Below are 27708 nucleotides of genomic sequence, written 5' to 3'. Positions count from 1 at the left end.
ATATTATCTGCTCTCCTACAAACTCCCACATACTGAAGCAGAAAGCTCGGTGCGAGGCTCAGACAGGAGATGTGTGGGAAGACAGAGATTCAAAGTCAGAATTCGTCTCATCCTGGTTGAGAATAAATAAGCTTCCTTTAAACGGATTCTGAGTGTAGTAGAGTCTACTCCAAGACGCTGCTAAAATAAACTCGACTCATTAAAGTCTGGGTTTCCGCTGCTTTAATGAAGCGCAGTTTCTACATTCCTCCACGGAGATCAGATTCAGTCTCGTACCAGTGAAGTTGGTCCGAAAAACCTCAAGCTGACGTTAGAGCTCGCTACATTACCAAGTTCAACGTGGCTTTACGTTCACTTCCATCTGTCAGTCTCTTCTCCTTCCTTTCTCATATTTTTCCTTTTACTCTCTTCTTTCATCTTTTCCTTCCTTTCTTCCTCCTCTCCCATCTTTTCCCTTCCTACCTTCCTCCATCCCTCCTCCCCCATCTTTTCCTTCCTCCTTTCCTTCTCTCCCTCCTCTCCTTGTCCCCCTTCTAGCCAGTTTCTTTTCCTCTTGTTGAATATGAGCGTTTGCAGTAAACAAACATTAAAATGACCAAGGAAGGAAGGAAGAGAACGATGTGTGCTTGTCAGCATTCAGCTCACCTGTAAATTTCAAGTGACGACTTCATTGAGGTCGTATGGGCCATTCTTTTACTTTGGTAAACCAGAGTTTACCTCAAAGCAGCTCTGTGTACACGGCATTTGGCCGTCTTTGTGAGGACATTCATCAACATCAGTGGGTTTCCCCGTGTATTTAGGAAGTACTACTAAGTGCTTAACTAAAACTCTGACCACAGCCTCATTTAAAGTGGTTTTTTATTGTTTTGTTTTTTTTTAATTATTTGGTTTCAGTGGCAGACACCTTCAGCTCACTCATGTTTGGACATTTGGTGCTCTCCTCTTTATGATCAGCTGCAGGTGAAACGTTTAAAACACTCAATTCTCTAATCATTGACTAACTGATGAATCACTGCAGCTCCAATATATTGTTGCATTTGACAACCCACTACAGCAACTACAGAATAAAAGCACTAACCAGACTGATGACAGATTTCAAACATGCTGAATATGAAGAGTAGTATCATTTAAACTCACATGATTATCAGCCATAAGAACAAATTCAGATTTATATTGATGTAAGGTATATAAATGTAAGTACAGTTTGAATCAGTGCAATATTATTTTCACACATCAATGGACCACTGAACTTCTCAGCTTCTAAAATGTAAAGCCTCATTTAGAAACTACACAAGTACATATAATGGTCAGGGATCAACATGAACCTGTCTTCTCTATTTGACTTTAATCAACTCTGCAGTGGCTCCATTTTTCCAAAGACCAAGTCCAGCATAGAGCGGCTGAGTGAATGTGGTCTGGACTCTGTGGAGGAGAGTCATGGTTTCAGAGACGCTGTAGAAAGACAGAATACCTGCTCTGTGATCCAGGTACACTCCTACTCTGGAGGACCGAGGACCTGAGAGGACAGTTTGGACATTGTTGTGCCAAAATTTATAACTGTTTGTGACACAATCTAATTCCCAAGATTTGCCATTGTATCCAAATACACATTCATCGCCCCCCCCTGCTCTGCTGATATTCTTGTATGCAACTGCAACACCAACTGCTCCCCCTCTCCACTCCACCTCCCAGTAACAACGTCCAGTCAGACTCTCTCTACTCAGGACCTGTACACATCCAGTGAATCTGTCTGGATGATCAGAATAAGACTGTTGTTGTTCCATTCTTGTTACTTTTCTGTTCCCCTCAGATAATAACAGATATCTGTTTGCTGTGTTTGGATCCAGTGTGATTTCATGTGAATATTTTAAGAATCCAGCTCTGGTCTTTGGCTCTGCTGGTGACAGTAAAACATCCACTTCAGTGACTGTCAGTGAGATGTTTGTCCATTCCTCTCTCAGGATGTCCTGTAGTTTATCTCTGGTCTCTGACACAGCTGCTGTCACATCCTCAAAGTAGCTCAGAGGACGAATATTGATGCTGGATGAGTGTGTAGACTCACTGAGTGCTGACAGTGAGGGGTAGTTGTGTAGAAACTGGTTGTGATCCTCTGTGTGTGAGAGCTGCTCCAGCTCGCCGTCTTTCCTCTTCAGCTCAGCGATCTCCTGCTCCAGCTTCTCCTGAAGCTCTTTGACTCGACTCACTTCAGTTTCCTGCTGGGATCTGACCTGCTGCTTCACATCAGAGCTTCTTTTCTGGAGGAGACGGATCAGCTCAGTGAACATCTTCTCACTGTCCTCCACTGCTTTATCAGCAGAGCCATTGATGGCCTCCACCTCCTGTTGAAGCAGCTTCACATCTTTCTCTCGCTCCTGGATTCTCTGCTGGATGTTTAGTCGTCTCACCTCGAGCTCCTTCTGCTTCTCAGTCCTTTCTGCTGCAGCTGGGACTGTTTCATGGCCTTTATGTTCATCCATCGTGCAGAGATAACAGATACTCTGCTGGTCAGTACGACAGAAAATCTTCATCACCTCATCATGACGAGAGCAGATGTTCTCCTGGAGCTTCTTGGAGGGGGCCACCAGCTTGTGTTTCTTTAATGGAGCTGCATCATAGTGATGTTGGAGGTGTTTCTCACAGTAAGAGGCTGGACAAGATAAACAGGACTTGATGGCTTTCAGCTTCCTCCCAGTGCAGACATCACAGGCCACATCTTCAGGTCCAGCATAGCAGTGATCAGCTGGAGCAGCTTGGAGTCCACTCTTCTTCAGCTGCTCCACTAAAGCTGCAAACATGACGTTTTTCTCCAGGACAGGCCTCGGTGTGAAAGTCTTCCTGCACTGAGGGCAGCTGTGGATTCCCTTCCTATCCTCTTCATCCCAGAAACTTTTAATACAGTTCCTGCAGTAGCTGTGTCCACAGGCTGTAGTCACCGGATCCTTCAGTAGATCCAAACAGATGGAACAAGAGAAGGTTTCTCGGTCCAGCTGAACTCCTTTCTGTGCCATTTCTCCTCTCAGTGTCAGTGACTGTGTGAGTTTCTCTTCCTTATAACTGAAACTAGTCTGAGCTCTGATCTCAACAACATGTTTCTGCAGTGAATGGAGCCTGTCAGCTCTTACACGTCACCACATGTTGGTTACACCCATCTTCAAAGTGCAGATCTGAAGGGGAGGGAACGAGGAAACACGTGGACAGAGAGGAGGTGCTGTGTTTAAGAGCAGGAAGAAGAGGGAGGTTATCAGGCTGTGCTTCACTCCAGGAAGAGGAGCAGTTAGAGAGTGAAACTGTGTGTTTAACCATTTTTATTTACTGCTTCTTCTATATAAATAATTTTTAAAAATCCAGCTTTAATGAACACTGGACAGAAATGTCTCAGGTAACAATAACTGTCAGAACAGCAGAGGCTGCTGACCTAATCAAAGCATATGTATAGAGCAGGGTTAGGTTAGCAGACATATGCTGGTTGCTTTTATTTATTTATTTATTGCTTTTATAGGCAGTAATCAATGTTGCTGTAACAGGATGAGAACTAGATAAATGCCACTGCATTGCTTTGAACAGTCAGCAGAGTCTGCACATATAATTACAGATATTCCTGCAAAAAGTTAATTACTCAAAAGAATCTTGCATTTTACTTTTGCATTTATAACAGCTGCTGCAACAGAAATAACCATGTTCTTTACATTAAAATAGCAACAAACCTTTCTGGAACAACTTTCAAGGTTCATGGCGAAGACAAAGATCTAATGACATGAAGACTCCAGTGAAACTTAAAGTATTAGGAACCAGTTTTAATGCGTGACCAACACATTTCCCCCTGTGGCCTTCACCAGGGTCATTGCAAAATACCCTTGTGATTGTGAAAAGACTACTGGTCAAGTCAAAAAGGAGTGTATGGTAAAATGACCAATGACCATGTGACAAGATCAAGCAAGCATTTTTCTGATCTCTTCACCGCTCAATGGTTTGTTGTCATATTGAACAAAATATTAGGTTCTCTTTGTATATTACACTCAGGCATCAGGAAAGAGTGGTAACTAGTTCATAGTTTTTAGCTAATGACATGTCAATCACAAGACATTGCTCAGAAAACGTGCAGATTCTCAGCTAGATCCACCTTCCACTCTTTACTTACAGTTTCACAACAGCAAACAAACACACAAATAAGTTGAAGTAATTGTTTCCTGTATGACTTCACTGGTCTCGCATCAGTAAGGACTTTTGCTCCTTGTTGCTTGAGTTCATTGAGGTGGTGAGCATACATTTATCCCCAGACATGTCCATGTACACAAACATTAAACAACTTCTTTCTGACTTGTTTCACACTTTTGCACCACTTCAGAGGAATCCCCTTAACCTCAAATCACTGTTTTCTTAAGGTATGACTTACCTTCACAGCTGTGTGGATTACGCATCATGTCACAGAAGGTCCACAAGCATAGATGCACGTGTGTGTTCATGTCTGTAAGCTATTATTGTTTCATCTCACTGAAAGCACAAATGCCATCCTCTCTCTCTCTATTTTTATATGAGGATGGGGTGGACAAAATAACAGGAACACCTCACAACAGTGATGGCGCTGAGTTGCAAAGCTGCCTGAGCTGCATTAGAGACTGCGCTGGTGTTATTCACCTATAACGTGCTACAGTTCGTGCTTCCCTGTGTGTGTCGCTTACAAGAAGGTCAACAAACACACCGCAGTGCTGCAGGCAGAACATACATAATCAATCAGCCCTCAGTGCAAGCTACAAAAATAAAATATGGGACACACACACACACACACACACAGTCATGTTTTCATATCCTTCCCTAGATGCTTATCCTAACACTAGCCCAGTGCTTCCCAAAAACAGTGCCGTGGCACACAGGTGTGCCGTAGAAGATTATCTGGTTCCACCTGATTAGTACTCCAAGTGACCGCAGTGAGTAACAGGCAGAACAATTACATTCTCTTCCACTAGAGGGCGGTACAACCACCTGTTCTAATTAAGTTGGTTGTCAAACAGAAGAAGATATTACATAATAGTCATGCTGTCAGAACACAGCACATAATAGCAATAGATAAATATTTGAAGAGAAAAAGCAGTCAGTCTGGGTCCTGGAGAAAATTCCAGCCCACATGAAGGCCGTCATGAGTGATGGTCAGAAGAAAGCAAAAAGGTATACTGGGGACAAACTGAGCCTATTTTGCTAAGATAAATGATCAAAATGCTTTTTGAGACATTTTTGTTTGGTGATGTGCTGTTTGATTTTTCTAATGTGAAATATGTGCCGTGGCTCCAAAAGGTTGGGAAACACTGGTCTAACCTATTCTGTGCCCATAAGGGCTGTTGGTCCCCACAAGTATGGTAAACTTCCAATTCTTGGTCCCCACACAGGTATGTAAACATGGTACACACACACACACTTTTTCCTAGGGGTACATGTGTGTGCATTTAGCCGTATTACTATTTTAGTGGGGACGTTTCTATGTCGTCACCCTTTGGGGACAGAAAAACAGGCCCCTGTAATATAAATCATTAAATCATAGGATGGAGTCTGAGTTTAACTCTGTCTTTTAGTAGATCTCCAACTTTAATTTGTCATGTAAATATCACAGAATTCAGTCTTAAGGCAATTAATTAGTTACTTTAATTATCTGGATACAAATTATAGCACTATGTTGGGCTGGTGTTCTGACTCCAGAGTGGATAAGCAGAAGATGGATAGATGACTTCTTCAGTCTCAGCTGAAGCCTCCACGGCTTTTCATTTGCTTTCTTTTATTTACCTTTTCCTTACTTTGCATCCTATTCTGTTTTATAACCTCTTTGTCCTTATTTACTTTATTTTTCTTCTTTCCTCTTTTGTTTCTTTTTATCCTTCACATTAATGTACTTTTGTTTCTTCATCTTATTCCACTTTCCTTTGTCTTCGGTGTTTCCATCATTCCTGCTTCCACCTTCATTTACTTAGCTTGTCTTCATGTGTTTTTCTCTTTGCTTTATTTCCTTCCTCACTTGTCCTTCCCTATATTTCATTTGTTTCTCTTCTTTGAATTGTTTTTCTTTCCTTCATCTTTCTTTTGTATCCTAATCAATGTTTTCCTTCCTTCCATTTCTGCCTCTTCTGTTTCCTCTTCCCCTCTGCCACTTTCCTCCCTTCATCTTTTCTTCTTTCCCATCTTTGGTCTTTCTGGTTCATTTTTTTCACTCTTCAGCTGGTTTTGCTCTCTTTGTTTGGGATTTTGCAGTCGTCTGCCTGTTGTTGTGTCAGCTGGCGGTACGTTATCAGGCTACTACAAACACACATCAAACTCTACACACACTTTCATGCTGCACCTTTCATTTCCAGCAGGTTGTAAAAATAGAAAGCCCATAAAATCTGACTCTTTCATGTCGGAGCATTAGGCAGGAAGAAAACCATCCACATGTGCAGAGCACTGATGAGCAGCAGCACGGACCTGCTGCACAGCTTAGATTTAATTCATTAGTTTTATCAATGAAGCTCAGAGAAAAGGAAAAAAACACCTACATGCTTCAGTTTTCCTCGTACGGGGTGTTGCAGCCAGTTCTGGTTGCATAATATCATCTGCTCTCCTACAAACTCCCACATACTGAAGCAGAAAGCTCGGTGCGAGGCTCAGACAGGAGATGTGTGGGAAGACAGAGATTCAAAGTCAGAGTTCGTCTCATCCTGGTTGAGAATAAATAAGCTTCCTTTAAACGGATTCTGAGTGTAGTAGAGTCTACTCCAAGACGCTGCTAAAATAAACTCGACTCATTAAAGTCTGGGTTTCCGCTGCTTTAATGAAGCGCAGTTTCTACATTCCTCCACGGAGATCAGATTCAGTCTCGTACCAGTGAATTTGGTCCAAAAAACCTCAAGCTGACGTTAGAGCTCGCTACATTACCAAGTTCAACGTGGCTTTACGTTCACTTCCATCTGTCAGTCTCTTCTCCTTCCTTTCTCATATTTTTCCTTTTACTCTCTTCTTTCATCTTTTCCTTCCTTTCTTCCTCCTCTCCCATCTTTTCCCTTCCTACCTTCCTCCATCCCTCCTCCCCCATCTTTTCCTTCCTCCTTTCCTTCTCTCCCTCCTCTCCTTGTCCCCCTTCTAGCCAGTTTCTTTTCCTCTTGTTGAATATGAGCGTTTGCAGTAAACAAACATTAAAATGACCAAGGAAGGAAGGAAGAGAACGATGTGTGCTTGTCAGCATTCAGCTCACCTGTAAATTTCAAGTGACGACTTCATTGAGGTCGTATGGGCCATTCTTTTACTTTGGTAAACCAGAGTTTACCTCAAAGCAGCTCTGTGTACACGGCATTTGGCCGTCTTTGTGAGGACATTCATCAACATCAGTGGGTTTCCCCGTGTATTTAGGAAGTACTACTAAGTGCTTAACTAAAACTCTGACCACAGCCTCATTTAAAGTGGTTTTTTATTGTTTTGTTTTTTTTTAATTATTTGGTTTCAGTGGCAGACACCTTCAGCTCACTCATGTTTGGACATTTGGTGCTCTCCTCTTTATGATCAGCTGCAGGTGAAACGTTTAAAACACTCAATTCTCTAATCATTGACTAACTGATGAATCACTGCAGCTCCAATATATTGTTGCATTTGACAACCCACTACAGCAACTACAGAATAAAAGCACTAACCAGACTGATGACAGATTTCAAACATGCTGAATATGAAGAGTAGTATCATTTAAACTCACATGATTATCAGCCATAAGAACAAATTCAGATTTATATTGATGTAAGGTATATAAATGTAAGTACAGTTTGAATCAGTGCAATATTATTTTCACACATCAATGGACCACTGAACTTCTCAGCTTCTAAAATGTAAAGCCTCATTTAGAAACTACACAAGTACATATAATGGTCAGGGATCAACATGAACCTGTCTTCTCTGTTTGACTTTAATCAACTCTGCAGTGGCTCCATTATACAACCCAAGCCAAAGTCCAGCATAGAGCGGCTGAGTGAATGTGGTCTGGACTCTGTGGAGGAGAGTCATGGTTTCAGCTTCATCTCATTACTAAACCAGTGATCTGTAATGGAAAATTTCCATTTTTCTTGTTTAAGGTGTTAAATACTTATGCAAATGAAACACTGAAACACTGTAATAGACTGTTCAGTGGAAGTTTCTAAAACTAGATGAACTTATTTAAGCCTCAGTAGTTGAAGAAAACAACTCCCTCTGCAGCTGCTGATAACGCCAAAGGCATGAAACAGCATACCCATTGTTCCATTAGGTTTCATAGCGAGCCGCGTGACGTGTGTTATGATCAGTTTATGACTTCCTTCCCTCTTCTTTGGAATGCATAAAGGAGGGGAAGCTCCACTTCTGTTTTAGAGCTCTCCTGATTGTATAACTGTTTGATGTCTGTGTTTGCTCTCCTGCATGCAGTAATTTCAGTAGCCTGGCCACAGCTGATTGTGTTGCAGACTTTATTAACAGAAAATTCCACCACAGATGAAATTTTAGTTAATGCTTCAGAGCAGGGAGCAGAAAAACATCTACTATCACACAACATTGTGTTTAACTTAGACATGAAAACATAACAGTCTTAATCATTTGAATACATTTCACTGAAAGCACAACTTATAAACACTGTTCTCACTGCTGTATTAAAAGATTCTCCTCATCTATAATGATCAGGTTTAATTAAATATGAATTAACGGAGCAAAAAAAATATTAAAACTGTTACAAACTAGTCTGTGTATTCAAAGCAGTGGTAAGAAACCTTAAATCTGTGGTATGCATTTCCCACACTCAGTGAAATGGCAACTCATTTGCTTTTATAATCTTATTATCTTAAAAATGTATTCAGCACTTTATTCTATACACTTCAAGTATTAATTTGCCTCACATACACCTAACATGCATGTCTTTGGACTGATTAACATGGAAGAAACATCGTAACTCCACACAGAAAGGCCTCAGCCAGGATTTAAATCAGGAACTTTCCCACCACCCTATTACAAATCTCAGGTTTGTGCCAAAAACCATCTCTCAAGGTACGCTCTGGGCTCGGATCCTTATATGCACCATATATGACCCCTCCTTTATTGTTTTACTATTACACTGTTTGCAGAATCCTGGGGCAAATTCCAACAACCAGCAGGTGGCTGTCTCTGAGTAACCTGTGCAAATGTGGTGGGGAAAAAAGACAGTTCCCATGACAATGTCATGGTCACCTCTGAAGTCTGTTACCCCTCTCACTTTAAAAAAAATCAAAGGCTGGAGCTTCTTTCTAATTGATGTTTTTATTTATATCGTTTTTCTTTCTTTGTCCTTGTCTCTTAAAATCCCTGAATATTTTCTAGAAACAAAAAAAAGACTAAAATGGCTGAAAGTAGTACAGATGAGTGCCACGTGAGATCTATATCTGCAGGGGGGGAAAGGTGTCATCTTTTTTTATATATACAATAAGTTGTCAATCAGCTTTAAAAGCCTCAACTGAAGTATTACATTTATAAAGAAGATGTCACTGCCACCTGCTGGAGAGAAAGATGGTGCATAAACATTTTTAAACAAACAAACAAACAAACAAACATGCCTGCACAAGTCAAGATGAACCCCACAAACTGTATTCTGGTGTGAGCTGCACACCTGTCCCCTGTCTGCACACAGCAGTATTCACTGTGGAAGCCAGTCCACTTTGTAACACTGGGTAGGTCTTTTGAAACATTATCTGAACTAGCTTTCATTTGAGACATTAGAGCTTAAAACCGCATGTTTATATAAACCTATCATGTCTATCGATACACCTGCTTTTCCAGACGAGCCACAATGCCGGCAGATTAACTCGTGTCACAGATTAACTGGTGACGGTCAAACAGATGTGTGGTAGACTTGCCTTTAAACTGACATCATGCAGTTCATCTTCTCATCCGCAGAGGGCCACAAATCACCATCAATGAACAGTTCTAGGAGATTTTAGTGTAGATGCTCCATGACTTAATAAGGCATTCTGTTTTAAGGGGTTAGAGAGAAAAGAAAAGAAAAAACCATGCAAATCTGCATTTGCTCTCATTTTAAGAGCTTCTGTCTTTTCCTATTTCAGAACCAATGAGCATACTTGGAGAGGTTGGTAAAAAAAAAAAAAATCACAAGAAAGAGAAATCAAACATTTGGATTCTCTACTGGCTCTGCTATGATTTGGCAGTCAGCTAAACTCCTTCCTTACATTAAGACTCTGATGACACAATTCCATCTGTTCACAGGTTTAATGACACAGGGGAAGGTGAAACTGCACCATAGAGTACAAGGCATAATCACTTTTATATATTCACCATGTACAGATAAAACGATGAAAATATATTAACTACTTTTTATTACAAGTCAGCATATCCTCCTAAAATATACCGAGAGTGGCGTGTAACTGAAAATATTGTCAACCCCAAACAACAGACTGAACATTGGTTTCACCCTGGAAACATCCTTTAAATATAAACCCAACAATGTATACAGTGGTCCCTTGCTATAACGTGGTTCAACTTCTGCAGCCTTGCTGTTTTGCGGATTTTTTTGTGTGCAATTTTGAGCCCATTCTCACTCCTGAGGCGTAACATCCTGACGCATGTGTAGATTGACTCCAAACGGTTCTCATATGTCCTCAGTTTCCAATGTCATCATGTAGGAACGTGTTGGGTGCCCGAAAACATAATATGTTGACGATTTGTCACCTAGCGTAAAATGTTTGTTTGTTTTTTACAACGCATTGTGTTCTGTGTCCTGATCAGCTGTAGACCATTGTCAATCTCCTCCTGTCTCTCCTGTACAGTACAGAATCACTACATTGATAGCTTGCAGTGTAAGTCTAAATTTCTGTACTTTTCTCCCCAACATGTTTTGCACCATCAAAGGCACCTGCGGTAGCACCCAAAAGGCAGAGGAAGATAGCTATCGCACAAAATCTTGAACTTCTGATTCAATGATTTATTAATGATTAATTGATGTTGAATTCTCTCGCAGGTGCTCTATTCCCATGTTCTGGACCAGAAAAGAGGGTTTTATTTTTGGTTTTATTTTATAATACTGGACTTATTTTTCTACAAAGGTTTGAACTTTGAGAGTGTCTAAACAAGAGAGAAAAGTGAAAATGTTCATGCCTGTGTGAGAAAAGTGAATAAAGTGTGTAGTGACGGGTTTTACAGCCTTAAAACATCTATAATAATTGTAAAAAATAAAGTTGGCTACTTTGCAGACTTCAACTATTGCGGATTATTTTTAGAACATAACACCCACAATAAACGAAGGACCACTGTACATTACAATCTGATTTATTAAAAATAAAGTATTCTTAATGTATTTATTATAACTTAAAACCATGAAATTACCTTAAAACTGCATAACCGCTGATGACGGCAGCCACAAAAGGCATAAGATGTAAGTGGATGTTGCTGGATTTAACTAGCTGAGCACAGCCCGTCTCCTCAAATTCACTGGCTAACATCCTGTTTGCTAATGACATCAGTTCCTATCACAGACTATAGTGATTTTAAGGTGGCTCACGTGAGTTACCATTTCATATTTAATATCTAAGAAATATAAAATAACATTCTACCTTAAACTGAATTCATTTTTGATATCACAGCAGATTATTTTTAATGAGTTCATGTTTGTTGAAAATGCAGAGGAGCTGGTTGTGAACTGAGCTTCAGAGAAACACAACATACTGATATTCAGTGTGAAGCTTTGAGTGGAAAAAGAAAAACAACAGAAAAACATGTGGATCCTGGAATAATCAAAGCTTCCATCTTTATCCATGAATCTGAAAACGTGTTTCTGAGTGAAACAGACAGACATGTACAGACTATCTGTTCAACAGTCAAAGTGTTTCTCTAAAGAGGCACGAGTACACTCTTTAGATTATTCTCTGCAAACAAACACTGAGGAACCAGGAAACCACACTCTAAATCCAGGACAAAGAGGTTCTGTGAATGTGGTGTTGAAGGTATGGAGGTGGATCAGGGTGTCTGAGGAGACTCTGTAGAAGGACAGAGTGCCAGCAGGACAGTCCACATACACTGCTACTCTGTTAGAGACTGAGGAGGAGGAGAAGGAGGAGGATGATATGGATGTTTCTCTGTTATTGTGACAGACAGAGTAACCATCATCGGAGCAGCTGAGACTCCAGGATTGATCATTCCACCCAAATGAACAGTTATCACTGCCACTTTTCCTTCGGATTTTTCTATAAGTCACTGATATGTCAACATCTCCTTTCCACTCAACCTCCCAGTAACAGCGGCCAGTCAGGCCATTTCTACACAGCAGCTGAGGATGAACATCAAATCTGTCTGGATGATCAGGATATAAATGAACCTCCTCCACATGTGTCACCTTTCTTTTGTTGTCAGACAGTTTGAGGTTTGTGTGTACTGTGTTTGTATCTATTGTGAGTTGACAGGAATCTGATGGAGAGAACAAACACAATCCAGTTGCAGTTATTGTTATCATCTGTTGATTGATTGACACTATGATGACTTCTGACATCAGAGAGGTGAATGAGTGATTTGACAGTTTGAAGATGGTTGAATGTGTGCTGTTTTGTTTTCATGAATCACATTAAAAATGCACTTACACTTCCTCAGACCTGGTCTCAACCATCGGACACCAGCAGGCTCCACCCTGAAAGGAGGAGGGGGATCAGACCAGCACAGTCTCTTTCAGCATGCACACGAGGACATTACATCATCATACACTGATACTGCTAGACAGTGATAAAGGAACAGTCCAACATTTTCAGAAATATGTGGCTATCTGTGAACCAGTATCTTTCAAATGCCACTCCCCTCCCCCAAACAAAACAAAACAAAACAAAACAAAGAGAGTTGTTGATTCTCACCAAGCAGAAGGTCCATATACACAATCACCAGTGTTTCCAAGTCCCAAGCATAAGTATTAAGAAATTTAAAGAGAGCATACGGGGCATATTTAAAGAGAGCCTCCACCAGTGAGTGAATGAATAGTGGCATTGTAAAGCGCTTTGGGTGCCTTGAAAAGTGCTATATAAATCTAATCCATTATTATTATTATTAGTATTATTATTATTATTATTATTATTATATGGAACAAGCCAGGCAGGGGAACAAAGTGAAAAATGTAAAGACTGTGGGAAGACATATAGTTATAGATATGTCCAAAGATCCCAAAACAACTGCAAAGACACTAGTGAATGACTTAACGTAGTCGTGAATTGTACAGGGTGGGCCATTTATATGGATACACCGTATTAACATGGGAATGGTTGGTGATATTAAAGTCCTGTTTGTGGTACATTATTATCTGTGAGGGGGCAAACTTCTCAAGTGGGTGGTGACCATGGTGGCCATTTAGAAGTCGGCCATCTTGGATGCAACTTTTGTTTTTTCAATAGGAAGAGGGTCATGTGACACATCAAACTTATTGGTAATGTAACGTGAGGGTTCACTAGATGGTTTGGAATCTCTCTGAATAATTAGGAACAGCAAGATGGAGACGGATAACTTTTTAGCAGCCACTTTACTCTCAGCACACCGCAACAACAACCCACACTTCCTGTGTGCCGCCCTCATGAATACTTCACTGGCCTCTCAGAAGCCAGGAAATCTTATACTCAGATCAAAACAGGGAAAACAACCAGGTAGATATAACACATACTTATTACTGGTTTGAACATGTATGTCTAAACATTCAAACATGTAAACATGTAAATATCAAAACACGTAACCACCAAATAGCTACATAACTAGCTTTATAACCTTTGTAAACACCTCTTTGTATATCAAATTAGATTTAAATTTACTTCTACACTTTACAGTAATGCCACAAGAAAAACAATGGTTTTAATGTCTTCCTCCAGTACCAGACCTTTTCTCCATACCTGAGAGTTTCCAGTTTCCAGGATGGATTCTTCTGTTCAGGCACCAACAGCTTCATTCCCAAGTCTCCTGGATGATTGTAGCTCAGGTCCAACTTTCTCAAGTGGGAGTGGGAAGAACTCAGGGCAGATTCCAGAGAAGCACATCCGTCCACTGTGATCAAACAGCCTGACAGACTGCAGGTACATACCAAAAAAGAAGTGTTTTATTTTCTTCCCAGAGAAAGTGAGCTCCATCCCCTCAATTTAATTTACCTACATTTATAAAAATGTCTTAACTTTTTATAGCAGAGATAACACTACAATATAAGAGAAAGAACCACAACTCTCAGATGGTCCCCTGTCAGCAGCAATTGGTCACAGGAAGGAGGAAAAACGTTTTACAACTAGGAAGAGACCGCCAACAAAATCTTGCTCAGGGAGGTTTAACCATCTGCTTTAACATGTAGGTGATGTTGGTGCGAGTGAGGACAAACAGCCCATGAGTCCTGTGTCAGATTAGATAAGACTGACTGATAAGGTTCAGTAAATGCTTCAGTAAAAAGATTCAGGTAACTCAGGCGGGAAAAGCAGGGCTCTCCTCACATAGTCCATAACGTATATGGGGCACTACCAATGTCAACCGAGTTGGGCAGTGGAAGGAAATGTGAGCTATATTCACTGAGCACAGGTAAAATAGCATAATAAATTAAACAAACAAAAAAACATTAAATGGAACAAAATGCATCCAGGATCATTTAAGGATTAAATATTGTTTGGGACTGTGTAAATAAAACTAAATTAAAATTTTCACGATTATAAAACTAGGGCAAAAAATCTTGTTATTTTTATTAAGTTATACAAACAAAATGCAAAAGAAAAAAAAGAGCAGAGCACATCTTGATCTGACCTGAGAGTTTCAAGTTTGCAGTATGGACTCTCCAGACCATCAGACAGAAGCTTCAATCCCAAATCCTTCACGTTGTTGTTACTCAGGTCCAGCTCTCTCAAACTAGAGAACCGCATGCTAAGAACTGAGGACAGAGCTTCACAGGCTGTCTCTGCAAGGTTACAGTGACTCAGTCTGCAGATTTATACACAAGAACACAAAGAACACTGATATAAGTCACAGTCACCTCAAGGTGCTTTATGTTGTAAGGTAGACCCTACAATAATACATACAGAGAAAAACCCAACAATCATATGACCCCCCTGAGATAAGAAAGACAAGATAAAAAATTCAGGGTCACCTGATCTAGCCCTAACTATATGATTTAGCAAAAAGGAAAGTTTGAAGCCTAATTTCAAAAGTAGAGATAGTGTCTGTCTCCCAAATCCAAAATAGAAGCTGGTTCCATAGAAGAGGGGATTCAAAACTGAAGGCTCTCCCTCCCATTCTACTTTTGAATACTACAAACCACGGGCAGGAAACATGGCAGGTGCCAGGGCTGTCCCACCAGGAATGATTCTAAGACTAGCATGACCTGGGCACAATGCAAGAAATATGTCTGCAAGGAGCATGCACACACTCTCTTCACATCCTGTGTACAGTAGTGCAGAGAAAAAATTTGGCTGTTGGACAAGAACTGTTCCATGTTCTGACTATGTTCGTATTATTTTCTGTTTTCTGGTTGAATTTCACATGAAATATGTACCACCCCCTCCAAACAAACAGCAAAAACAAACAAAACATAACAAATTAATAAAAAAAAACCTTCAACTCTACCATTGCCAGTCCCAGGCCTGTATAAGAAAAGAGGAGGGGTGATTGAAAGTGATGTCATGGTGCTAGAGCAAAAATTAACAAGATTCATTCTAAAGGGCATGGATGTAAACACCACGAGAAAGAAACAGATCTAGAATTAAACATTTGACCTGATGGTGGTGCTAGAGAAAAGGTCATGTCATCACCAAAGACCAACAGGGTTCATCTACTTGTGGTTATTAATGTTGGCAGTAATTTTGAAAAGTTCTCAATTCAAACTTTTCAAGATACATTTATTCTAAATTAAAAGTTTGACTTCATGGCTTGATGGTGGCACTAGAATTTTATTATCAAGAGAATACTAATGTATTCAATAAATAAACAAAGTGCCTGACGCAAACAATTGGTCAACAATTGTATGTAAACCATTTTGTAGAGGTAAATAACCCCCATGGTAAAACGTGATAGTAATATTTGAGGAGAATAGGAGGGTTAACTGATAAGAAAACAGAATATATATTGATCTGACCGGAGAGTTGTCAGTTTAGAGTATGGAAACTTCACTCTTGAATCCTGCAGGTCGTTGTTACTTAGGTCCAACTCTTTCAGACTAGAGGACTGGGAGTTGAGAATTGAGGAAAGAGCTTCACAGCTTTTCTTTGAGAGGTTACAGCCACTCAGTCTGAAAAATAAAAGATAAACTGAAAACACTGTTGTAGTGCAATGACAGTACACTGAAGTATTATTAGATTTAGCAATTTTTTAAGCAGTCTTGATCAACAATGTCAAAATTATTTTTGTAATTTTTTCTTAATTTCTTTTCTTCTTTGAGGCATCAAACAGTTCAATGCTCCCTGACCGCTAAGGACTCAACAACAATTATCTTATGTCTATGTTCAAAAAGTAAAAATCTCTCTCTCTCTCTTACACACACACAAACACACACAATTTAAACAAACCAACAAAAAAACAAAATAAATCATCCACTTGCATTGTAACTGGCTTCTGTACATTTTGGAAATGTTGTTTATATTTTTAGGTAGGACGGTGGGGCAGAAATTGGATTAATTGTAATTCAGAAAAGGGTCCCATGTTCATCTTTCTTTTGTTTTGTTTTTTTTGGGGGGGGGGGGGGGGGGGGGGGGGTGCTAAATGTGGGTTGTCGTAAAAATTTGTGCTATCTCAATGTTAAGATATAATCTAACAATACTGTGTCAGAATAAAACGTAATTTTACATTATACATTAACAGAAATGCATACAGTCTTGAAAACTTTGGATTATTACAAAATCACAGAACTACAAAAAAACCTAGGAGTTTCTTTCAATTTTAAAAAAGTAATTTAGAGATATCGGTTGACCTGACCTATGAGGGAAGCAAACAGGAAATCATTTAATATATGACTGTTCTATTTTCAATCATTTGTGAAATCAACCATTTTTAAATATAGTGATGAGTATATATTCACTTACAGAGCTTTGTTGGAAGTTTTGACCACTGGCAGCAGCCTCAGAAAAGCCTCCTCTGAAACAGAGTATTTCTTCAGGTCAAACACATCCAGATCTTTTTCTGATGACAGTAAGATGAAGACCATAGCTGACCACTGAGCAGGAGACAGTTTATCTGTGGAGAGACTTCCTGAACTCAGGAACTGTTGGATCTCCTTCACTAGCGAATAATCGTTCAGTTCATTCAGACAGTGGAACAGATTGATGCTTTTCTCTGCAGACAGATTCTCACTGAGCTTCTTCTTGATGTACTCGACTGTTTCGTGACTGGTCTGTGAGATACTTCCTGTCTGTGTCAGCAGACCTCGTAGGAGAGCCTGATTGGTCTGCAATGAAAGACCCAGAAGGAAACGGAGGAACAAGTCCAGGTGTCCATTTGGGCTCTGTAAGGCCTTGTTCACAGCACTCTGGTGGAGATACTTTATACTACTTTTCTTTTTAAAAAAGAAAGACTTCTGGGAGGTTGGTTGTTGTTTTTCCAGCAGATTGACTCCAGAGTTGATGAAGGTCAGATGGACATGAAGAGCAGCCAGAAACTCCTGAACACTCAGATGGATGAAGCAGAACACCTTGTCCTGGTACAGTCCTCTCTTCTCTTTAAAGATCTGTGTGAACACTCCTGAGTACACTGAGGCTGCTCTGATATCGATGTCACACTCTGTCAGGTCTGATTCATAGAAGATCAGGTTTCCTTTCTGCAGCTGATCAAAAGACAGTTTTCCCAGAGACTTAATCATCTTCCTGCTCTCTGGACTCCAGTGTGGATCTGTCTCAGCTCCTCCATCATACTTGACCTTCGTCACTTTGGCCTGAACCACCAGGAAGTGGATGTACATCTCAGTCAGGGTCTTGGGTAGCTGTCCTCCCTCTCTGGTTTTCAGCACATCCTCCAGAACTGTAGCTGTGATCCAGCAGAAGACTGGGATGTGGCACATGATGTGGAGGCTTCGTGAAGTCTTGATGTGGGAGATGATCCTGCTGGCCTGCTCCTTATCTCTGAATCTCTTCATGAAGTACTCCTCCTTCTGTGGGTCAGTGAACCCTCTGACCTCTGTCACCATGTCAACACAGTCAGGAGGGATCTGACTGGCTGCTGCAGGCCGTGTGGTTATCCAGAGGTGAGCAGAGGGAAGCAGTTTCCCCCTGATGAGGTTGGTCAGTAGCACATCCACTGAGGTGGACTTTCTAGGGTCAGTTAGGATTTCAGTTTTGTGGAAGTCCAGAGGAAGTTGACACTCATCTAGACCATCAAAAATGAACACAACCTGGAAGTCTTCAAAGCTGCAGATTCCTGCTTCTTTGGTTTCAGTAAAGAAGTGATGAACAAGTTCCACCAGGCTGAACTTTTTCTCTTTTAGTATATTCATTTCCCTGAAAGGGAATGGAAATATGAACTGGATGTCCTGGTCGGCTTTGTCTTCAGCCCAGTCGAGGGTGTATTTCTTTGTTAAGACTGTTTTCCCAATGCCAGCCACTCCCTTTGTCAGCACTGTTCTGATTGGTTCATCTCTTCCAGGTTGGGCTTTAAAGATGTCTTCTTGTCTGATTGTTGTTTCTGGTCTATCTGGTTTCCAGGATGCTGTTTCAGTCTTTCTGACCTCATGTTCATCATTGACCTCTGCAGTTCCTCCCTCTGTGATGTAGAGCTCTGTGTAGATCTGATTCAGAAGGGTTGGGTTTCCTTCTTTAGCGATCCCCTCAAACACACACTGGAACTTCTTCTTCAACTTCGTTTTAAGTTTACACTTACAAATTGCTGCAACATGTTCTGAAAACAATAAAAAAAAAACCAGAAAACAATGAAATGAAATGCATATGACGATTTGTGCCCCCTAAAATATGCATGTGTAATGTTTTTGTTAACATTAATGAGACATTACTAAATGTTCCATTCATCCAGCAGCTTAAATATCTAGAGAAATTGTCTTACTGCTCTGCAGACGGTCAGCCAGCTCCTCCTGCTTCAGTTTCCTTAGGAAGTGCAATGTGATCTTCACAAATGCTTCTCTGCTGCTCTGCTGCTCATCATCCTCACCCTTCAAAACCTCCTCATTCACAATCTTATTCTCTACGCATTCTGGGTAATCTGGACTCAGAACCTTCTGGATCTTCTTCAGCTCATTCTTTACAAAAAGGATGATATTGTCCTCCAGCAGCTGGAACAGAATACTTTATGAATGACCCAGTCAGACTGAAATCATGCAGCCAAACATCAGATCCATGTTGGACAATCCACTGGTCGAACAAAGAGCAGCATGGAGATGACTGTGAACAGATGACTGGACTTTCTCATTGGTAACTTTATACATTTGTGTCACGTCTTAATTGACTGTTCAGCTGTTCTCAGTAGGATGATGCACCTCTTTTTTTTTGCTGCTAAATATGATACCATCACTCTCAACTTCCATCTACCTAACACCCACTCACTTAAGAGCAAGGGACATATCTTCTATGATCTCTTTACCAACTGTAAGCTAGACTTTCTCTGGTCAACTGAGACTTAGCAATGCCCAATGACTTGCCTCAGTTGAATTAATCCACTCCTCCTGGGTTTGTTAACATCTTTCAATCCTGTAGTACTGGCCGGGGACTAGTACTGGCTCATCTATCATGAGAGGTGAAAAGTCATACTAGTCTCTGCTCCTGTGTCAGTTCTTTTGAATCTACTGTGTGTTAAATGTCTGTTCCTACTCCTAGCATTATTTCAACTGTCTACCATTTCCCTAAACTCAACAATCAGTTCCCAAATGATTTTGCTGCCTGCCTCACATCTATCACAGTATTAATAACTCTCTCATCAGAGATTTTGTATCTTACCTTGAGAGTTTGGATTTCAGCAGCATATTGGTGTTGCTACTCAGTCTAAAGGAAACATTTGAAACCTGATTTGCTGCTCTGGTGTAACCCCGCTTACCTATGAAACTCTCTTTATTAACAATTCTCTATTAATAATTCTCTCTCCAGTAGCATTGACTCTTTCATAGACATTCAGAGTTTATTCACCATTGAAGAACTGATTTCACTCTACAACACTGAACTCCATGAAAAAAGAAAAGATCTGTTTTCTCCTCTTTCTCTACCCCCTGAGTTTACACCTGAACTTTGACTATTACTGTCACAAACTTTAGAGGCTCTACAAAAGAACTGGACTTGTATAAAAATCATAAACGACATTATAAGGACAGCATCGCTCAAACTTGCCCAGTTACTATTGTCATATTATCTCTTCTAATGAAGGTAACACCAAGTCACTCTTTTCATTGCTTAACAACATCATCCAGTCTCCAAAAGTTGATTCTGTTCATCTGGACGTAGCGTTTTGTGGGAGAAACATTTCGTCACTCATCCAAGTGACTTCTTCAGTCTCAGCTGACTGCAGGTTTCCCCAATCTTATAAATAGTACATTTGCATAATGACAATCTGCATGTCTTTGGACGGTGGGAGGAAGCTGGAGTACTGGAGGTATTTTATCATTCATTTCTTCTCCATGTACTATCTTTCATAAATACAACAACAATTTCCACTGACACACAAATGACATCCGGCTTAACAACAAATCTACCTTGCCTCCCTCCTCACTCACTGACTATATATCGAAAACAAAATCCTGGTTGTCTTCAGATTTATTCAAAATAAATAGCGACAAAACTAACTAACCTCATTAGTGTAAAATCAACACGATCCAAAACAATTTTTCCTTAGTCAGTGACTGTTCCTCTGTCTCCCCCTCCTCACGTTTTAAGAGTCTGGGTGTCATTCTCGACAATACATTATACTTTCATTCATTGTATTTGCATCAATAATAATAATAATAATAATAATAATAATAATAATAATAATAATAATAATAATAATAATAATAATAATAATAATAATAATAATAATAATAACAACAACAACAACAATAATAATAATAATAATAAGTATTATTATTATTATGTAGATGTTTTGTTTAGTAGTAAAGTAGTTGTTGAACATGTGCAGACCATAAATATGGAGTCCAGTTGTGTTTCATGCTGCTGGGCAGACTGACCACAGGGAAACTCTGAGCTGTTCTGGCCCACTCTGTGGAAAAATCATGAAGAATTAGTCCAAGTACAGGATGCCGATCCACCACATCTTTGATTGCACCATTAATGCTAAATACGGGTTGATGAGCAGCATGCGCTCACAATCAGATTAGTTCGTTTTTCTCCTTTTCAGAGAAAACCTTTCATACATTCTTAAACCTGTTAGAAGACATACAGCATGAGTATTTTGAACTAAATGCAAGCGATGGAGTGTTGAATACCTAAACAGAGAGAATTGCAGCAGTCCAGTTTAGAGGTGATGAAGGCATGAATAATTTTCTTTTAGATTTTTAGGAGGAAGATAAGGCTTCGCTTTGGCAATTTCATGTAACTGACAAAAAAACTGTTTTTCACAACTGTGGACGCTTGCTTCTCTAATTTAAAAGAGCTATCTAAAAACACTCAGAGATTTCTTACAGTGTGGGAGTGATAACAAGCAAGAGGCCCAAGAGTATCCATTAACTTATCCAAAGGGGCATGACTTCATAAAACAATAACTTCGGTCTTATTTTCGTTTAGGGTGAGAAAATTCAGTCTTTAACATCATGTAGACAGTTAAGGAAAGGTGGCAGTGGGACAGAGACATCCAGTATCAAGGGGAAGTAAATTTGGATGTCATCAATATAACAGTGAAAGGCAATGTTGTATTTCTTGAAAATAGATCCCAAAGGCAGGATGTATAAGGAGAAGGGAGTTGGGCCCAAAACAGACCCATGTGGCACACCGCAACAAATAGGGGCGGAGGAAGAGGAGTATTCTTCAGTAGCAACAGAAAAGGACCTCTCTGATAGTTATAATTTAAACCCTGTTTAATACGGCTCCTTTAAGACCAACAATGTGTTGAAGTCTCGATAAAAGAATGTTATGTTCAGCTGGACTAGAACAACAGAAAATCAAACATGCCAGAACATGTTGAATAAAAAAAGTTAGCTAGCTCTTCAACCACTAGTTCCAAACTAAAGTTGTGTTGGGATTAAATAATTTGCAGTGCCTCAAAAATACTATGCTTTTTATTAATAATAAGTGTTATAAAGTTATAAAGTACAGTATTAAGTGGACACAGCCCTGAAAAATAAAGGCATGAAACCATGTGTGCTGCAAGAGTAGAAAGCTGCAGACTCTTGCTCACACTTGCGTGGGAAAATGTAGATAAGAGGGGACCATCTCTAGTGGAAGGTTACTGAGACACTGTTGTTTAGACTAGAATGAGAGCGCGTCTGGAATAAAACTGTTAGGGGCACAGCACCATTTTGAGATCCGTGGCAACGTGTCATGCAGGACGCATCTCCATTCTAGAAGTAATGTGAAAGAGAAATAAAGGGTTAAATGGTCTACTGAGCAGTGTTTTGTCTTCCATCGGATGCCTCTGAGGAACCAAAAGAACTCAGCGAAGTGTTGATATTTACAGTTGGCATCATACATCATACAGTTAGTAAAAGCAGAGAATAGTGAGCAGCGGTCAATGACTTTATCATGCATAACTGACGCACAGGTCCCTCACTGTTCAACTCCACATTACACACTGCGATATTAAACATCACTGGGAAATGATCTGATATCCCACAGTCCTTGATTTCTGTAATACAAACATCCAGACTGTTTGACAGCACCTGAACAAGTGTGTGGCATTTCGTGAGTTGGATCACACCCACTGAGTAAGATTAAAGTGTCCATAAGGGGAAGGAAGTCCTTTACTAGTGGTCTAGTCTCACAGCGTACATGGATGTTAAACTCAACAACAATTAAAACACGGTCATATCCTAGCATAAGATTCCCTAGTAAGTCTGCAACATCAAGATTAAAATCCTTAATGCATTTCGGTGGACGATACACCACAGCTCAGAGGACTGAGGGAGTGGAGTTCAGTTCCAAAAACTGCACCTCAAAGCTGGGGTAGAAAAAAGGTGGCAGTTGCCGACAGCGAAATTTGTTTTTAAACACCAAAGCTAGCCCTCCATCTCTACCAGTGATCCGGGAAGTTCCGAGAAGGAAGAAAACTCACTGGGTCGAAGCCAAGTTTCCGTCAGGAATATAAAATCCAGTCCTGATGAGATTAAAAAAGAAAAAAAAAAGTCATTTCAGATAAAAGCCTTGTTTGCCAACAACATATATCCAACAACATCAAGCAGTTAAATCAGCTCTCAAAGACTTCATGTTACTAACAGCTCACCTCTCTGCAGCAGATGCCTGCTGGACTTTAAAATTAATGAAACGTTCATTAGAGTCGTCAGTCTTTAAGGACACACAGCTGGGTGGAGGTTCAGGCTGGTTCCTGTGAATAATGATGAAGCAGTGATGTGAGTGCTGAGCTGTGACATGGAGAAGAGTCATGGACAGTTAGAGATGGTCATCTCACCTCTGAGCTTTGGTCTGGCTGTCATGTTCCCCACACAGAGTGGTTTTAGAGGGAGGGACTCCCTCCTCTCTGTCCTCACACGGATCCATGCTGCCGAATTCACATCCACGTCAGCTCACACAAACCTTCTACCTTCACCTGCAGAGGAAACACCAATCATTCATGTGCACATCAACTGAAATACTATTAATGCTATTGTATAAGTTTAGCGTGACTTGTTTTTTCTTGTCTTTTCTCATTTTCACAAAACACAAGAGATGTAACATTTCTTTTAGTTGCCGATGTTCCTGATGTTGGTCTTGCCGTGCCTTGGTCCTCTAAACTACTGAAGTGATGCACTGTACAGTAGTAAGTAACATAAATATAAATGTAACATAAAAAGTTACAAATATTTTACTAAATGTTGTAAAAAATGACTCGAAAAAACATGTTTTTGTAAGGTTTTGAGCTAAATGTGGAAAGATGTTGATGTTAATTTCAGCACGTTTCCCTTTACAAACGGCGCCCCATAGTGTAGCCTTAATGTGGTCAGACTTTTTAATTGGTTGCTCCTAAATACACTTTTATTGTAGCTCTGTTTTACTTGCAAATGTGTGTGAAATGCTCACGTTTACATCATTTAACACATGGGCACACAGTAATCAAATTACTCAATGATTCGGTCCAGCACTATAATAGATATAGAATGACTGAAAACAGAAAGGAAGCTGTTTATCAAGAACCCAAAAACACAAGAACAGCTTTAACAGATGAGTCAGCTATCTGGGCTACGATGATGTTAAATCATTTTTTATTGCACAGAAGATTAGAGATGATCTGCCAACACAGTCTCATTCCTAACTCATCAGAGAACCTCTGTGATCACATTTTGGACACATCTGGAACCGACAGCAAACCAATTCTTTACAATTTGTTTTACATTGCTCGCATTTATCACTGTGATCACAAACTACAAAAGGTAACTGTTGAGGAAATTTTAAATAAACTGCAAACACCCGGTAAGCATCTTTTTGAAGCAGAGTTTATTATACACACTGCATGTGGAGAGAGGGCTCTGGTCACAAACCAGAATGGTCTCTAAAGATGGGCGCTGCCTTACATATGACCCGGCCAAACTCATGGACAAAGGAAACTCCTCAGCACATCACGTAGCTCTATACCTCCCAGTTCAGCTCATCCTCGAACCCTTCCCCCCAAAGGAGAATTACGACCAACCGGCACCTCCCTTATGCGGTGCCTATATGCCTGTAACCCACATGCAATGACCCCACTGTGAAGGTGTGATAAACATAAGGCCCACTTGAGATAACATCCTACATGCATATAACTATGTGACAAAGTGATACTATTATTACCAATGTAAAATACATATTACTACATAGAATAAAGAAATCTTCCATCACAAAACTATTTCCACATCAGCTACACCAACAGAGAGCTGACAGACAGATAGTCCAAGAGGATTTAATGATACCATCAAAATTATTAGTTTAGCCTTTAGTTATAGAACATAATTCACATGCAGACATCACAATTATAGAATTTAATAAATCCAGAGCTACAAACGTAGAGAAATGTTTTTTTTAAAAACCTTAAAGTTATGAAATATTACAGTGCTCTATAAATACAGTCAGGTCAGTTCAGCTCCATTAGTTTCTGTGACGCCAAAATTATCAGCTGTTAGCAGAGGAATGTTTTTAACTGTACACTTCCTCATGCCTGAGTGTGTCACGCTACATGTGGGTCTGAGTGTGAACATTAACTTGGTTATTACAACTTTATTCTTCTCTGTTCTTTCTGTTTTTAAATACGTGCTTCTGTTTTTCATCAACAAATAGGAGTCCTTGTTAAAGTGGTTCAGATCTTCACACCTGAACATTTCGCTGAGTTTTTTATACATACACCGGATCCCAAATTATTATACAAATTGTGTTTATTTAAGTTTCATAAAGATTAAATAAGTTGTTTTTCAATTAAACTCAAGGATGGAATTGTGGTGTTAGAAACAGTTGGAAGTCACGCACACAAAGAGACACACATTCTGTGGCCACACACACACACACACACACACACACACACACACACACACACACACACACACACACACATTCTCACATTCTCACATGCATACACACTGTGGTGGTGGTGATCTTTGGATCACTGAAATCAAATCACAATGATGAAGGTTTCTGCTGGGCAAATACATCAGATTAAGAGAGCAGCTGCTAAAAGGCCATTAAAAAGCAGCAAACACATATTTTAAGTTGCAGGTGCCTCTGCAGCCCCGCAAACGTCAAGCTGTAGGATCCTCCAGAGACTTGCAGTTGTGCATAAATCTTCTATTCGGCCACCCCTAACCAATGCTCACAAGCAGAAATGGTTGCAGTGGGCCCAGAACTACATGAAGACTAATTTTCAAACAGTCCTCTTCACTGATGAGTGCCGTGCAACCCTGGATGGTCCAGATGGATGCAGTGGTGGATGCAGTGGTGGATGGTTGGTGGACGGCCATGATGTCCCAACAAGGCTGCGTCGTCAGCAGGGAGATGGTGGAGTCATGCTTTGGGCCGGAATCACGGGAAAAGTGCTGATCGGCCCCTTTAGGGTCCCTGAAAGTGTGAAAATGACCTCTGCAAAGTATGACTGACCACTTTCTTCAATGGTACAAAAAGAAAAACAGTGCTGTCCGCAACAAAATCATCTTCATGCAAAACGATGCACCATCTCAAGCTGCAAGGAATACCTCTGCATCATTGGCTGCTATCGGCACAAAAGGAGAGAAACTCATGGTGTGGCCCCCATTCTCCCCTAACCTCAATCCTATTGAGAACCTTTGGAGCATTCAAGCAAGCAAAACAGGTGGGAGGCAGTTCACATCCAAACAGCAGCTCTGGGAGGCTATTCTATTCGAAAATTATGTTGACTGTCATTTGAATCACTATTTAGGAAAATCAGAGAAAAATACCATTTGCATAATAATTCTGAATGCAGTGTAAAGACTAATAATCAGTACTGATTAGTTTTTATTTTTTGTTTATTTGTGCTTCTGATTGCATTTCCTATTGTGATTGAATGCAACATAGATCTTAACCTTTACATAAAGGACTCAACTGACTCAAATAACATCAAGTGAGCCTTTGAAAACTGTTCAAAAGGAAGAAATGTAAAAGCATTTTACAAAAAATCTGAAGACGTGGGACGTCAAAATGGAGAGAAAGGCAAGAGACCACACCTTGTCCAACTATCATTGATTAAAAGCTTAAAATGCTAAACAAGAAAACTCAGACTCAAATCCACTGATTCATCCAAAAAGAGAAAGTACAAAGTAAACTCGACAGCGACACAAAGACATGGAAAAGTTGCCAAATACTTTTCTGCACATCATGCATGATGTAAGTCACATCGCTCTTGAATTTTCTTCTGTTGTTCATGTTTTTACTGAAACATTCTGCTTCTTTACTTCATCTTGTTTCAACAATAAAACCAGTACAAATTCAGTAAAACCTGAACGTCCACTTCTCAGCAACAAACTAATTTGTCTAATGGATGTGAAGTTTCATACAGATCCATTTAAACTGTTGTTCACAGTAACAAATGTTTCAGTGTAGTTACTGATAACCAGTGTCTTAAAAAAAGAGTGATCAAAGTTTGTCCTGAAGTAAGAGCTGAACATCTGGTTCAAACATCACAGAGCAGAAACAAACAGTCAAACTGTTAAAGGAGGAGACAAAAAAAACTTACAGTTTCTTCACACAGAGACACGAACAACAAGCTCCACACCTGGACATTAAACAGGGACACACAGGTGAGCTGCTTACAGGAAGGAGGTGGGACTCCACCTGAAGCAGGACAGGTGGGAGGGGCTAAGCTCTGTGTGTGTTGATGCTGTAACATTTAAAAATATGTTGTCTGACTGCTCAGACTAAATCTAGTCAGAGTAAAGTTCGCATGCTGACGTGTGAGTACACGAAACCTTGTTGAAGCTGCAGGTGTGAACACACTAATCACAGATCGTCTCTAAAACACTGTTTACTTTGCTTGGAATATAAAAGCTTCAAATGTTCAGCATGTTTCTCTGGATTACTTAATATATTATCATGCTTTTTACAACTACACGAATGTACTATTGCTGTGTGATTTATTACTGTTACTGAAGGTCCCGTATAGTAAAGGGACCTCTGACTAATACGGCGGGGTCCCTGTCGGCTCGTAGCCAAAAAATAGCTT

The 27708-nt window shown here is 40.0% G+C and overlaps 1 protein-coding gene across 1 annotated transcript; it reads right to left on the bottom strand.

Moving 5' to 3' along the window:
* Positions 1–841: 841 nt before the first annotated feature.
* Positions 842–27274, bottom strand: LOC308408457 (uncharacterized protein). Its single transcript, XM_080900706.1, has 14 exons — positions 27223–27274; positions 23482–23619; positions 23296–23397; positions 23128–23169; positions 21042–21120; positions 18985–19210; positions 17019–18822; positions 16076–16228; positions 14752–14925; positions 13866–14039; positions 12585–12631; positions 11881–12414; positions 11338–11461; positions 842–3117 (listed from the first exon to the last, which is right to left on the bottom strand). Exons 2-14 carry the CDS (start codon positions 23568–23570, stop codon positions 1335–1337), a joined length of 5331 nt encoding a protein of 1776 aa, XP_080756832.1. The 5' UTR covers positions 23571–23619; positions 27223–27274; the 3' UTR covers positions 842–1334.
* Between the last annotated feature and the right edge of the window lie 434 nt (positions 27275–27708).

Source organism: Rhamphochromis sp. 'chilingali' (genome assembly GCF_963969265.1).
Source record: "Rhamphochromis sp. 'chilingali' genome assembly, chromosome: 1".
Classification (NCBI taxonomy): Eukaryota; Metazoa; Chordata; class Actinopteri; order Cichliformes; family Cichlidae; genus Rhamphochromis; species Rhamphochromis sp. 'chilingali'.
The sequence above is the reverse complement of the archived record's forward strand: the minus strand, read 5'-3'. Positions and strand labels throughout refer to the sequence as shown.